Source organism: Rhipicephalus microplus, chromosome 8, assembly GCF_043290135.1.
Source record: "Rhipicephalus microplus isolate Deutch F79 chromosome 8, USDA_Rmic, whole genome shotgun sequence".
NCBI lineage: Eukaryota > Metazoa > Arthropoda > Arachnida > Ixodida > Ixodidae > Rhipicephalus > Rhipicephalus microplus.
In genome coordinates, this window is record NC_134707.1 from 10,420,219 (window position 1) to 10,435,093 (window position 14,875).

At 46.4% G+C, this 14,875-nt stretch overlaps 1 protein-coding gene across 1 annotated transcript in view; it reads left to right on the forward strand.

Annotated features, from left to right (window-relative positions):
- The window catches only part of LOC119164110 (MFS-type transporter SLC18B1-like), a 52,545-nt gene that overhangs the window by 14,931 nt on the left and 22,739 nt on the right, over positions 1-14,875 (forward strand). Inside the window, exons 2-6 of the mRNA XM_075870990.1 lie at positions 3,631-3,726; positions 4,039-4,112; positions 4,851-4,998; positions 10,869-10,937; positions 14,494-14,581. Coding sequence (XP_075727105.1) covers positions 3,631-3,726; positions 4,039-4,112; positions 4,851-4,998; positions 10,869-10,937; positions 14,494-14,581 — 475 coding nt within the window. The remainder of the gene's footprint in view (positions 1-3,630; positions 3,727-4,038; positions 4,113-4,850; positions 4,999-10,868; positions 10,938-14,493; positions 14,582-14,875) is intronic.

Below are 14,875 nucleotides of genomic sequence, written 5' to 3' on the forward strand. Positions count from 1 at the left end.
TGTGGCGCTGCGATTGTTCAAACACCACGGGAATGATGGGAAGTACACGAATTTGCCTAATCTTCGCGCTTGCGGCTTCAGACGATCTTGTGGCTTTGTTTACTACTGCGTTTTTGCGTTTGTTGTGGATACGAGAATGAATAATTGTGAACATCGCGAAACGACTAGAATTGGTGAGCTTGAAAAGTTAGGTTTTGTGAAGTGGAAATAGTGAACATTTGTTGTATTTCGTTTTGCGACAAATCAGCTTCAGTCAAAAGGAGCCGAAAGAACGAAGTGTAGACAAATCGGTATACTACCCTTTATTCCCACGTTGGCTGAGGCGCCATTTCAGTGTTCAAGTGGTTGAAGACACAAAATTCGTGTACTACCCTTCATTCCCATGCTGACTGAGGTGCCATCTGTTGCAGTAGTTGCGAAGCAGCAGCGTTGCGCGCGCCGTTGACCCGGCTGAAAGGGGCGTTGACGCGGGTGCTGGAAAAACGGTTTGAAGCGAAACTTGGTGTAGCGTTTACTCGAGTAAACATTTGTTTGAAACGCTGAGACGCGGAAGGCGGGTTGGGTTCCGTGTTAAAGTTTTTCAGCTCGACGTGGGGTCGAGCATTACGGGCGGTGGAGAGCGGGAAGCGAGAGAGAAGTGTGTTGCGAGCGGGCGGAGGAGCCGGCAGCTGCGGGCGCTTTCGGCAAGTGTGCTGCGAGTGAGGAAGAGAGTGACGTCAGCGCGCACCTGCGAGGGGAGCTTGACGTCAATGCACAGCTGTAGCGTGACCTACTTGGCACCACTCCAACACCTGCGGCGAGGGGAATGCTTTGCGGCGCGTTCGTATGGATGCACGTACGTACGGCATTGCACAAGTGAGTCAAAGAGCTGCTTCGAATCTAGAAGCGACACTAGCAAGGACCTCTGTTGTACCATAAAACGCGTGTAACTACGCTATTACGGCACTGCTAAAAAAATGCCGCCCACATCTTTCCACGGGAGGAACTCGAGTAAAAAATGCGTCGCAAAGTGGTGGGGGTATCGCGCGAATGTTGGGTAATTTGGTATGGTTTGGGAATGCTTAATGTTTTGGGAATGCTTAATTGTTATTTCGATTTATTATTCTTAGTTATTGAATGAAGAAGCGTTGCCTTCAATGTCAAGCAAAGCCAAGACGCCCTTGACTGAATGCCGAACGCGCGATCCAGTCTCTACGTATATGCAGGAGGAGGATTGAAAGAGGAAGGACAGGGAGGTTAGCCAGTTCTACGTATATGGGATGGCTAGTGAACAATGGTGCAGCGCGAGCAGTCGTTTTAGATGGGAAGCAGTTCTTTGACTAGCCTGCCCTCCATGTCTCCGTGCCAACGCGTCGCACCGCGTTCCCCCTGCCACAGTTGTTAGATGCCAAGTAGGTCAAGTCGCAGCTGTGCGTTGACGTCGCTCTCTCCCTCAACCGCAGCAACTGCCAACACCTCCCAAAACACATAGGTGGTGTTGCTCTTCCGCCTGCTCGCATCACACTTCTTGCTTGCTTCACCCTCTCTGCCGCCCGGAACGCTCGGCCGCACGTCGAGTGGAAACACTTTTTCAGCTCGTTCATCTGCTATGAAACTTACACGAAACTTATCTCCTCTGTCTTTGCGTTTCAAACGTTTACTCGAGTAAATCCTACACCGAATTTTGCTTCAAACCGTTCTTCCAGCATCCGCGTCGATGCCCGTTTCAGCTGGGTCAATGGCGTGCGCACTATGGCTGCTTCGCATCCTATCGTGGTGGTGTTGGTAAAAACTTTATTTGATGGAGGGTTCCCTTCGGGGTCCGTAATTTTTCTTCTAGCAGACTATGCCTGCATCGCCCTTGCGAGGTGAGAGAGGGAGAGGGGAGCGACAGTTTAGTGGGTGTCTTCCTGGGCTGGCTTGAGATGCGAGCATGCGCGTCTCAGCAGAAGCATGCAGCGCGAGTCGCGATCATGCGCAGTGGGGTGTGGACGGCGCCGAAGCGCGACATCGTGCGGCTTAGAAATGCTCTGTATTTAGAATTCTCACGGCTACGGGTTTGTAGACTCACGCACAACTGCAACACATCGGCCAAACAGGCAGGTGTTTAAATGAGCAGCTGGAAGAGCATGCTCACAATGTCTCTTCTACAGTATCGGGCCACCTCGGCATTCATTGCCGAGACTGTGGTTGTGTCCCCAACTTTCAGCATTGTACCGTCATTAGGCATCATTGGGAACAGATGGTACGTGAAATGTATGAAGCTGCAGAAATGGAAAGGCTGGGCAATGCGTGTGTCAGCAGGCCTTTGATTTTATCCCGATGACTACTCCCGATGACTCCCGATGGCATTATCCCGATGACTACTCGGTTGTTAGGTGAATTCTGTTTTCTTTGATTTGTCCTTTCTCTTTTTGTTACATACTGCTCGCTCAAGTATACATTACACGGTTCCAGCAAATAAATCTTGTTGTAAGTTAGTGCCGCTGTCTGTCTCCTTCTTTTCTTGTCCCTCGTTATTGGTGCTGTTTTTTATGTGAATCATGTTGTTCCAACTCGCCCAAGCAACCATGTTAACCACAAATAAGTTTCGACGTTTTTGATTGTTTAGGGTACTATAAGATTTTGTGCGTGTAGCTTATATTTATATATTCTTAGGCGTGTAACTAGCACCTATCATGTCACCCTCACAGCTATGCTGCTTATCCCATTCTTGGCGCTGTGCCAACTTTTATCACCAAGCTTCATGCACCTGCATCGGGAATCTTCAGAGTAGTGCCTTAAGTGTCGACCGCAAAACTTTGTAGGGTCACCGGCACGTGACCGAGCGATGAAAAACTGCATCGCTGCTTCACCTAGAACGAAGTCGCTAGTGTTGAGAATATTGACCGTGGCCTCCGCAATAAAATCCGGCAACCATAGAGTTTCCTAAAGGTAACTAGAGGACTCTGGCACTGCGATTGTTCAGCGACCATAGAAATGAAGGGTTGTATACGGATTTGCCTAGTTTCCATACTTGGGAGCGGCGAATCGCACTAGTGACTTCGTTCATTGCTCGCTTCAGTTTTGTTTAGAAAAAAGCAACAAATCCTGTTGAACTTCGTTACCAAATTTAAAATGGCAAGCCTAAAAGATTGAGGTGGTGAAGTGCAACTGCCGATCATTTGTCGATTGTTGTTACGTGACAAAGCAGCCTCAACCCACGCACCAAAAGGAACGTAAAGTACGAATACTATAGGCAAAGCCGTGTACTATCTATAGTTCCCATGCTCGCTGAAGCGCCATACGTTGCAGCAACTAGGAGGCGCCAGTTGCAGTTCCCATATAGAGTAACTGTGTAATGGTGTATATGGTCCTAGCTGTATATGGTCCTATAGACCATATACAGTAACTTTACTCCCATAGGCACTAGCGCCAGAGTTCCCTCTACTGGCAACAGCACATTATCTAAAATGCTCCATTGCTGATCACTGAGGCCGATAGCCTCAATAGCAAAACTCGCCGTGTCACGTTATAGGCGACGTCACGATGCAGTTTTTTCTCTCTTGGCCACGTGCAGGAGATCTCGCAAACTTTTGCGGCCAACAGTACATTCGTGCTAGAAACCTATTCTCATTATGGTCACCATGCATAGTGTCGTATTTCTCGCAGGCAATCGAAAAAGGTGCCACCCCGACGGAGTACGGGCTCATTTTTTCGTCCTTCTACTTCACCATCTTCCTCATCGCTCCCGCTTACGGAAAACTGGTGGGTAATCCCGTCTTCTGTACGCTCGTTTCATGAACTTCCTGGGGGAATCGTTGTTTTAAAAAAAATGTAGATGTTTACACTATTAAGCACTTAACAGCGAAGCTGGTCAATCTTAGGGGCTCAACGTCGCCATCCTGGCGTTTCCTTGGCATATACAAGTATAGTGGATACACAGCCTGTCACGGGCGATGTAAAAATGTACGAACTCCAGCGCCTGTAAAGCTGGATGTGGCAGCCCTGGTTGAAGCGTAGACCTTTCATTGCTCGTACTCGGCTCGCCTTGTCACGCGTAAATTTTTTGTTTTGCAGGTAGCCATAGTGAAACCTAACATCATGCTGAATGGAGGATTTAGTCTTACCTGCCTCTGCGTCATTCTCTTCGGGTGAGTAAAAAGCACATCCACTTGCACTTGATGATGTAATGGCATGACATCACTGATGATTGCTGCTTATATTGAAGCTGTCTAAGCCTAATTTTTTAACGCATGTGTGCTATGAGGCTTTGGCCTTAACATTTATTTCTTATTTTTTAATTTCACACATGCATGTGTGACCCTTGCGTGGTCTCTCTTACACTGTGTTAAATGTCTGTAATGAAGATGTTCTCGTGTCTGCAAACTCGCTCATTATTGTCTTCACATCAGACTCACTCAGACTAAGTTTTCACTGCGAGTTTGAGTCGAGGTGATTCCTGTTTTGGTGAGTTTGAGTCTGAGCAAGTTTTATTTAGAAAAAAAAAAAATGAGCGAGTGTCAGTCTGAGTAAACTTGATTAAAGAAAGTTTTGATGAATCTGAGTTCAATTGAGCCCTAAATGCAAAACATTTTTCTTGAGCGCACAGATTGGAAAGAAAGTTATGAAGCTCACTCATGAAATATATTTCACCCTTGGAGCTTGCTCAAAATCCCAACTCGCCAAAATATTCCTCATCTGGGCTGACCCATTCCGAACTCAACCTTATTCATACTCACTAAAATATTACTTAGCCTGACTCACTCATATCCAGACTCGTGGCTCAAATTGAGTCAGAGAGTCGACACATGAGTAAGTTTGCTCGAGTGAGTTCGAGTGAGCCCCATCTTGTTTTGTCGACGAGTGAACACGTCCTTCACTTTCAACAGCTTCGTCAACCACGCTCCAGCCGGGGCCACGTTCGTGTCCTTGGCGTTCCTCATCCGCATCATGGAGGGTCTGGGTGCGGCTGCCTACATCACGGCCAGTGCCACCATCATCATGTCAGAGTTCCCGGGCCGCATCGGCACTGTCCTGGTGAGCGTCCGTCCATCATGATGATGCACTTTATCTTGTTAGGCAGGGTTGTATGCAGAAATATATATATGCTTGTGACGGGGAGGGCACCTTCTTGATCAAAAAGGGGGGGGGGAGGCAAATGCTAATTTTGCACTATGCTTGACAAAATAATTTCGGGGGGAGGGCATGGACCCGGAGTGCCATCCCCTGGCTACACCCTTGTTGTTATAGTGTCTAGGTATAGTGTTCTCCATCAATCATGAGATGTGACCGTGTTAATGAATTATAGGGAAAAAAGCATGTGGTGACGTCATCATGATACAACTGAGACGTCACCCGGCGATAATATATTCACAACACATGATTATATATCTGTCACATGACTGCTAGCTTGGTTATGGATGGGCCTAGTCTGAAGGCCCAACAACAACGTGGTGCAGATAGCTTTCGCTTGTGGGGGGAGGTATCCGCCTATTGGTTTTTCTCATTTATAGCAGGAGCGGTAGTGGTTTGAGGTAAGACAGCCCATAAGGTAGCCCGGGGCTCCGTTCATTTGGCGGGGAAGAGAGATTCTTGAAATGAAAGAGGGTGAAGAGGGGGGCTAAGTGACCCATTAACTGTCTCTCAGGCAAGGACACTACAGCCGCGACACTTGGGAGATGTGGAAAAATGAAGGGAAGAACTCGAGATGGAGTAAGGAGGAGCAGAGTGAAAGTATAAAGGGGAACAAAGAGCGTACCTCAAGAAAGTCTCTTCTCCTTTCCGCTCTCACTGTACAACATTGTGCCATACCTCCTTATTGGTTGCAGAAGTGACTACATTGGCAATCACTTAATAATGTAACTGCGAAAGAAACGGACGGTAACATGAAAGGATGGAAACCCGCTGCATGCATTTGTCTGTCTTTTTCTCTCCTTTTGTGCTTCCGTCTGTTTTTGTGTGACAATATTACCAACTCGCCCAACTTACCATCACTTAATTAGCCATCTACAGAGTGCATTGGTCATAATCTACTACACGTTGAGGACCCTTCTTCGCCAACAAAAAAATAACGGCCAAGCGAGCAAGTGCGTATAGCAGTTCTCCGAAGCAAACAAACCGCGGCGTTGTTTGAGGCAAACAAGGGCTAGATGGAAACCACTTGGGATTATCACTTGTGTGCCGCTAAGCGTTTTAGCTTCCCGTACGGCCGTGCGTATCGCACAATGGAGCTGTGGCTTCAAGAGCAATGTTTACACCCCCACCCCCTCAACCCACGCGCACGCCCAGGACTTCTCTGCACAGCCATTGTGTTCTTTTCCCCACGAATGCAAACGTTTCCACGTGAAATTCCGTAGTTTTCATTCCTCAACAAAGGCTACCTCGGAAACTGTGTATTTTTTTAATGCGAACCAATGTGCGCGTAGTATGCCAATAATCATTCGGGTGTTCATAAGGTTAAGTGTGGCACTGAATTGATAAGGGTGGAACAGAGAGAACACACACATTTATGAATATGACACACCAACGAGGCTAATCCTTGTTAAGTTCATTTAGGTGGCTTTTCCAGTGAAAGAAAAAAAGAGATGAAAGGAAAGGCAGAGCGGTTAACCAGATGCACGTCTGGTCTGCTACCCTATTCTGGGGTAACGGATAAAGGAAGGACGTAAAAGGAGAAGGAAAAAGAGATACACACAGTCGCGAGCACAATTGGGGAAGCATATGTAGACCATAGGCGCTTACTCAGATTTTTCGTGTTAAGGTAGTTCAGTATTGCTTCAGTTGCTTTCTGTGCTATCCAAGCACCCTATTATTCAATTTATATATAAATGACCTCGCAAGTATTGATAAATCAGCTAAATTTGTCATATATGCCGACAGCACTATACTGTTTTCGGGACGTAGTGTATATGTCCTTGTCCCTGAATGAAATAAAACACTGTAAATACTGTCAACATAGTCCAACCTAAACGAACTAAAGATTAAACCAACAAAAACTAAGATTGTTATATTTTATGCAAGAATTATAGAAGCTCAACTATTAGACCCTATTTCATATGAAGGTCAAAACATTGCTGTTGTAGATGAACACAAAGTACTCGGAGTTACTTTTTACTCTCACATTAGTTGGAACTCGCATGTAGAAGAGCTGGGTAAGAGACTGTCATCAACTTCTTGAGCATTGTCACGATGTCAACGTTTGCTCCCAACAAAGGTGAAACTTCAAATATACTATGTACCCGCTATTCGCATCCGACCTGAACTACTACAACCTGGTTTGGGTCACCACAACTAAGCAGAACCTAAATATAATCTTGCTTTTGCAAAAGAAGATTCTTCAAAATATTGCAGACATTCCCTACCTGGCCTCAACTAGAACAGTCTTTCAAGAATACACTGTCACACGGGTTCAGCACTTATACGAATTCAGGTTTTATAAGCTTTCTACTTTTCCAACACTTACAAAAAATTCCTCGAAACTATATCCCACCTAAAACTTAATGACACTGCCATACATATGCGACATATTTTAGCATGGTTTGTTCCTCATTACCGAACCACATACAACTTACAAGCATTGCACTATAATATGCCATCCTTCCTAAATGAATAATGCCAAACTTAGTTGCGTGAATTTTCGCGTCTATATTGTAGTCCTCGCATTTATATGTCTTGAGTATGCAAACTTTTGCTTATCTTACCATTTGCATTTTTCTACTTCAATATTTCTGTCTTTGATCATTACATGATATTGTAATTCCATAAAATTTCTGTACTTTCTATACCTTTTGTAATGCAAAGTTGTTTATGCTGTACTCAACATTTAAATGCAAAAGCTCACTAGTATGAGTCTCTGTAAGCGGCTGCTATTGCTTGATGGAATTGAAATTGCAATTTTTACAGCATTACTCATGAATGTTCAAGTATGATCCTACAAGTCGTTTTGTACTGTTAACCTTGTATGCTGCCAATTGTAAAGGGTCTTCAACTCAAGCTGCCTCGAGCAGCTTTTAGCCCTGAAAACTATTTAGAATCGCTCTGTTGAAATAAATTTTGACTTTGACGTCCAAGGGCCTAAAATCTCCTGTACAAAAAATGGTCTAGAGTACAGTTGGTTCAATGCCATCCGGAGCGGGCATCACTGGTTGTCATAGCCAATCAGCTGCACCGAACGTGTTCGATGGTTTCTTCAGCTCTGCAGGAGTCGCATCTAGAAGTGTCTGCCATACCGTTGCGAAACAAGTAGATTTTTGCGAATGCAACACCCAACCAAAGGGGCATAACAGAGTCACATCAAAGCGTGAAATTCGCGATGGTAGCTGTAGCTTGAGCGAAGGAATAAGTTTGTATAGGCGACTCCTTTGGAAGCTGCATGCTGAACGACCGAAATGGGCGTGCAAGATTCCGAGTCGGTAAACAGTTTTATTGCCGTATCAGTCTATGATAAAGGGATCGGAACCTCACTGAGCGAGGTCTGAGCAAGGTGGAGCTTGCACTAATGGTGCAAGGCTAGTACCAATAGCAGAGCTATAGTGTTCGACATATGGCTTTTTCTAAGCGTTTCTTAGGGGTGCCAAGTTTTTGCTAGTAGTAATAAGCGTGGCTAGGCTTGGCTATTCTCTTGTTTCGGTCGGTTGCCTTCTCCTGTTTCACTCGTCACGTAGTTTTGGCGAGAACACGTCACGTGGCTAGCATGTGATGTTGGTGATATTACTCGCGTGTCTAGCTGTTACGTGAAGACAGTTGAGCCGCATGGCTTTTGGCGGGACATTACATGTGACTCGTTGTCACGAGATTCTGTCACGTGGTTTGTTACAGAGGTTTTTGGTGGTATGGTGGTTATGGCGATTTTACTCACGTGATTTGATATTACGTGATGTTATGTGATTTTCAGTCACTTGAGTATTGCTTGTCAGATTGATACAGAAGATTGAGAAAAGAATGATGTTAACGTGTGGCCAATATCATTCCTATTCGCACGACCTAGCCGTGGCGCAACAAAAAGCTTCAAAAGCTAATTTGTTAAAATAGTGCACACATAATGAGTTCCTCTGTCACGCCGTCTTAACACGCCGAAAAAGACCCTACCATTTTAATGGAGGAGCTCTCTAATTAAGCTGAAAATGGGCACTGGATACTCTGCAGAAACTCATTGAGCTCTGCACGTTAGCAACCACCTTGCATGCCTGCACCTCGTTATACAGCGTATAGGGACCCAAAGTTCAAGTTTGCAGAGCTAAAGAACCCCAGGTGGTCGAAATTTCCGGAGCCCCCTACTACGACGTCTCTCATAATCATATGGTGGTCTTGGGATGTTAAACCCCACATATCAATCAAATCAAGTTTGCGCAGCAACGACAATGCCGTGCTGCGGCTCTCGAGGCAAGCTCAGGAAAATTTGGGATATGCGCGGCAGAGAGCTCAGGCTATTTGGTGTTAGTAGGTGTTGGCGCATGCAGCACCCATTCTAGAGTCAGTGCGGGGAACTTCGGCGCCGTGCCGTCAGCTTGGTGCGCTGGAACAAGACGCTCGCTGTTTAACATTGCCTTTTCCGCGATGGCAGAAGTGACCACATGGAAGTGTCAGCGAGGTCCAAAGTATTGTTCTGTGTCACAAGAATGCTAACAGTAAAGGCACGCTACCCACATGTAAATGTATTGGTTGCCGGACAAGTCGTACGAGAGGCAAAGAAAACAATCGTGCATCACCGCAGTCAAAAGAAAAAAATTATATACCGTCTCTCTGAAAAAAACCATGATGAGAAGTGAAGCAGCAGCGGTGCCCACGTCGTTGACTTGACTGAAACGGGCGTCGATGTGGGTGCTGAAAGAACGGTTCGAAGCAAAACTTAGTGTAGCCTTTACTCGAGTAAATGTTTCTTTTAAATGCGAAGACACCGGTGGCGGGTTGGGTTTCATTTAAGTTTCATCGCAGATAAACGAGCCAAAAGAGTGTTTCCACTTGACGTGTGGTCGAGTGTTCGGGGCAGTGGGGAGGAGGAAGCAAGCGAGAAGTGAGTTGCGAGCGCAGCGGAGGAGGGATATCACCTACGTGTTTTGGGAAGTGCCGGCAGTTGCTGCGTTTGAGGGAGAGATTGATGTCAGCGCGTAGCTGCGACTTGACCTACTTGGCAACGTTCCAACAACTGCGGCGAGGGGAACGCAATGCGGCGCATTGGCCCGGAAACACGGACAGACCGCATTACACAGGCTAGTCAAACAGCTACTCCGCATCTAATTAAGTTCTAGCTCTGTCTCACCTTCTGTATTAATCGTCTCAATTCGCTTCAAGCCATTTGTTTCGACTACCTGAATCAGTATGTAACAAGGCACGTTCATGCGACTACAGTAATGATAGCTCGCTGTCTCCTCGCATTGTAAAAGTCCAGTTACGGTTGTATGTTGAAACAACCCTGTGTTTTCATTCCTTGTGTTTGTGAGATGCAGCGTCTGCTAGCGAGTTTTCTGGCTGAAAAAAAAAAAAAGAAAAGTGACTGCTCGCATTGCACAACCGTTCACTGGCCACTCCATATATTCTTGTAGAAGCGCTGGATCTTGACCTCCAAGGTAGTGCCAGCGGGAGATTTTTCCTGTGCGTTGTTGAACAATAAAGATTCACAGCGTCTGCATTAACTGAAAGTGGACTACTATTCTCTGTCCAATTGAAGTCTTCTGTTTCTCATTGCCCATCAGCACTGATTGACATATTTCAGTAGGAAACACCACACTATCACTGCGTGTTTTGAGCCTCCCCAGGTTTCTCTCATGCGAAACGCCGTGGTGAGAGCCAGCGCCAACGCTGCTGCCAGTGTAAGCGTTAGCTTCCACTGCTTCGCATCTACACATAGTACCCTATAGGGGGAGATAGTATTTTTTTCTCCTGTTCTAACATGACCTCTTTTCTTGCAGTCATCACTGAAGACCGCCTTCAGCGTTGGTGTCATCATCGGGCCAACCGTTGGTGGAATCCTTTTCGATGTGAGTAGCAACCCCCTTTATTTTGCGATAGCACTTATATAGATGCTTTTGGCACATGTTTGCCGTTGCCATCATGTCCTGTGAATGTGTGTATACATAAAAGCCGCAAATAAAAATAATTCACCAGGCAAATTTCTCGAAGCGAGTGACCAGGGGATTCAAAGCTGCGACCGCTCGCTTCGCAGCGCGCTGTCTTGGCCTATTACGCCATCCTCGATTCGTTCTCTAGCATGCTAATGGCATAATGAAAATGTACAGAACGCCACACACAGAGAAACACAGGACAGTTTATGGGACGCAAACATCTTGGCGAAAGATACCATGTTTGTAGAGGCAGGTATGACACATACAACGAAATGCTGCATCGTCTGCTCAGCTGCGTACGCGCCAGTATGCACGTGCGCACTGCTCCAAACCGGCACGGTCAGAGTAGTAATGTATTCGAGGGTCTACCCATAAGACCAGAGCCAGCCAAGTCTCGGGGAGAAGTCGAGTAGAGTAGCTGGGGCTGATAACAGGAATGTTTATTTTAAAGCTAGTGTTGTGATGGTGGTAGCATCATGAAAGCTTGATCGGAACTTGTCCGGAGTGTCATGATGCTCGCGTTCTAAGTCTTGGTGTTTCCAAGATTCTTTGCAGAAGAAAATATTTGAGGTCAAGACAGTTTAATGATATTATCATCTTCATCTACGCCCTCAAAATGGGGGGTCAAACATTGCCTCTTTCCCAATCCCCGAAAGAGTCGTACCCAGTTCGTCTCGACCTACTAGACAGAGCAATCATTGGCAGGTTCCTCGATGTCGGACAAGCTATGGTCTCCGAATGCTGAAACATTCACTCCCCCACATACTAAATAAATTCAGCTTTTCTTTGCAGGGATTGTGCCTTTTTTTGTGACAGGACATGTGCAATTTATTTTTAGTGACATGACGCAAGAGAAGGAGGAGGAGGAATAAACTTTATTATAAGAAACCAGCAGGTTTAGGTGGCCGGGCCTAGGCCTCCCATGAGGCGACGTAAAGGGCTTGCCTCAATGCAGCCTCAATGGCGTGCTGGGTCGCCCAGGTTTGGTCGTCAAGAGTGGGACTCCGCAGAGGCTCGTGGAGCTTCGACGAAAGGGTCGTGGTGTTAGTGTGTCTGAACTGTGCCGGGCACTCCCACAGCATATGCGGAAGCATAATCGGGTGAGTGCCACGGCACCGGCAGTGGGAGGTCGTGTACATGTCCGAGAATATGAGGTGAAGAATGGCAGGTGAGAGATACGTGTTTGTTTGAAGTAAACGCAAAGTGGTGGCCTGTGCCCGGTTGAGCTTGGGGTGTGGTGGAAGAAAGGGATGCTAGAGAAAAAAATATTTTTTGTGGTGTACTTATTCCCACTTTTTAAAAATTTTTAAGAGTGCAATACTCTCTATATTTATGAAATATTTCTGATTGTGCCACTTTCAACTATGTATTTGAGTCTGCTTACTTGTTTAGTTGACATTATGAATGCTGTCACTTTTTCTGCTTTGTTTTGTTGGGATGTGGGGCTAGTCAAGCTGTGTTTGTATTGCAGCTTTTTCCCACATTGCGCACCACTCATTGTACCTGTTTAAAAAAATGTAAATGAGCAACTTTGTGGTGAAAATAAACTTCAAATTTGGCATACTAAATCTAGTAGCCCCTGCTCCCGTGCTTATATCTTGATGGGAAGTTCTGTACGTCTTTTGCTTTCCCCACAAAGTTTGCGTTAGAGCTCTTTACTGCAACAAGGTCACTTTGCTCACTGCAGCAGCCATATTTGAGAATGGGGTGTGCTGCTATATAGCTTAAACTATAGTGGCTAGAAAGGTTTTTTTAACCACTATAGCTAAAACAGTTAAAGTAGGGGCTAGTTGAAGTAACCAGTCATGGGCACAATGAGAGGGCATCAAGTGTACGGAGTCACACGAACAGGAATCGGCCGGATGGTGCGCGAGGGACCAGTGTCCGCATATCGTGTGTAGTGTTCACGTATCTCGAATAAGTATGGCCACTAGCGTGGGCCTGGTCTTAGCGAGCCGTAGGGCACGCATTAACTGTCGCCGTGGTGAGACCATGGTACTGCTCAACGTCGCAACACATTATTGTCTGCGGCAACACGAAAACGCAGTACAGAGCCCGTTGAAAAGGCCCGACCAGAAAGCAAGGCTTATCCACGTCACAAGTGAGAAGTACTACACAGGGTGCCGCGAGCACGTCTCCGTGGGCAAAGGTGATTCACGGGGACACCGGAACAAAGGGCCCGGTTGCTCGAGCGAGAGAAAAGGCGCTCGTGTTGGCTTTGAAGAGGTATGGGTCGGTGTAGTTTGATTATGCACTAGGACACCACACCACTCTTCGGCCTAGCGTTCGGAAGGGGGGCGACAAAAGGTAAGCATTCGCCGCGGGCACAAGGCGCTGTTGGTAAAGTCTGAATGAGCCCCAAACAAAGAGAGCCCACGGATGGAAAATAAATGCGTGCGTACCTATTGCCGTCCCAAAGAGATTCTCTCTCACTCCCGACGTGCGCCCGAAACTTCCCGAGAGACTTCTTGCACGGTGCCACAGTCGACATCCGCTACCGGGTGAGAGGGGTTAAACGTCGCTCCCCTTACTCCCAGCACGACAGACCACGGAGGAGGGGAGTCACGTCGGGACATCAGAACGCAGAAAGAGGCGGCAAAGCCCACGCAAAGGCGGCGGGCTAGTCTCATTGTTCACACATGGCAAAATGTAACACTGCATGAGACAGCTCATAATTCACTTATTAAACAGTTGTCTTTATACACCTAATTGTGAAACCTGTTTACGGTCACGACACCATAAGCGTGCGCAAGGTTCACCCTAAGTGGGGTGGGGGAGTCGGTCTGTCGCAGCGCCCCCCTAACCTATCATGTCAACGAGAGGGGGTACTTCTTTCTCCACCCCCTCCCCTCATGTGCATGCTTATGGCAATAACAGTTGTGATAGTTCACGATCGTCCAGTGTATACTTGTGCTTCGACTTCGGGCGTCCGTCCTTGTGTTTGAACAGCACGCTGCACGTGTCGACCTGCAAGTGTTAAGCCATCTGCTGTTGTTTCAGGGAATCGAAGTGGGCTGTGGGCAATCGTCTGTCATCTGTCCCTGCCCTAGAATAGTTCCGCCATTAAAAGAAATAGTAACAAGGTTTTTGCTTCAAGAATGAATGTAACCAACTATAAAACATACTTTACTCGATTAATATATGCTCTGTACTATTCTCATCTGTGTATTTATCGTGCATATATATGTAGAAAATTGTATGTATGAGGTCACCTCTCGTGTCTACGTCTAAAGGGGCATCTCAATAATGTTAAAAGTTGGGCGAGTTTGGTGGTAGTTCATGTTTACTTATGACGCAGCACACAGAGACAACGCACTAATGGGGAAAAAAAGGCACAAAAGGAGCAGTGGTCTCCCTTGTGCACCTTTCGTGCTTTGTCTTCGTGTGCTACTTCATAAGTAAACATGCACATTTAAAGTATTTATTATTGTTTGTGTGATAACAGGATATCTCGAATTTTTTTTTTTTTCAGATGGGTGGCTTCACGACACCATTTGTCGTCTGTGGTAGCATCGGGTTCTTCTGTAATGCGGTGACATACATTGTTATTCCCAGCATAGGTGAGTAATCATTGCCTCAATATTCCTAAGTACATTTAGTATAGGTGGTATTCACGGTATGTCATCCGCAAGGAGCGCTAGTGCGGCAGCCATCATACTTGTGGTCTCGCGCGAAAACATATCATGAGATCACAACCAAAGTTCCCGGCAGCACATGGTATGTTGATTTCTTTGTAAGGAAATGGCTTAGTGAGCTGCAGGGCCATCAACTATCAGACTGTCACTTGTCGGATCGCTGACTCATGCCACGACTATGGCGGGGCATTTGCTGGCACCGCCCAGACAGACACAGAC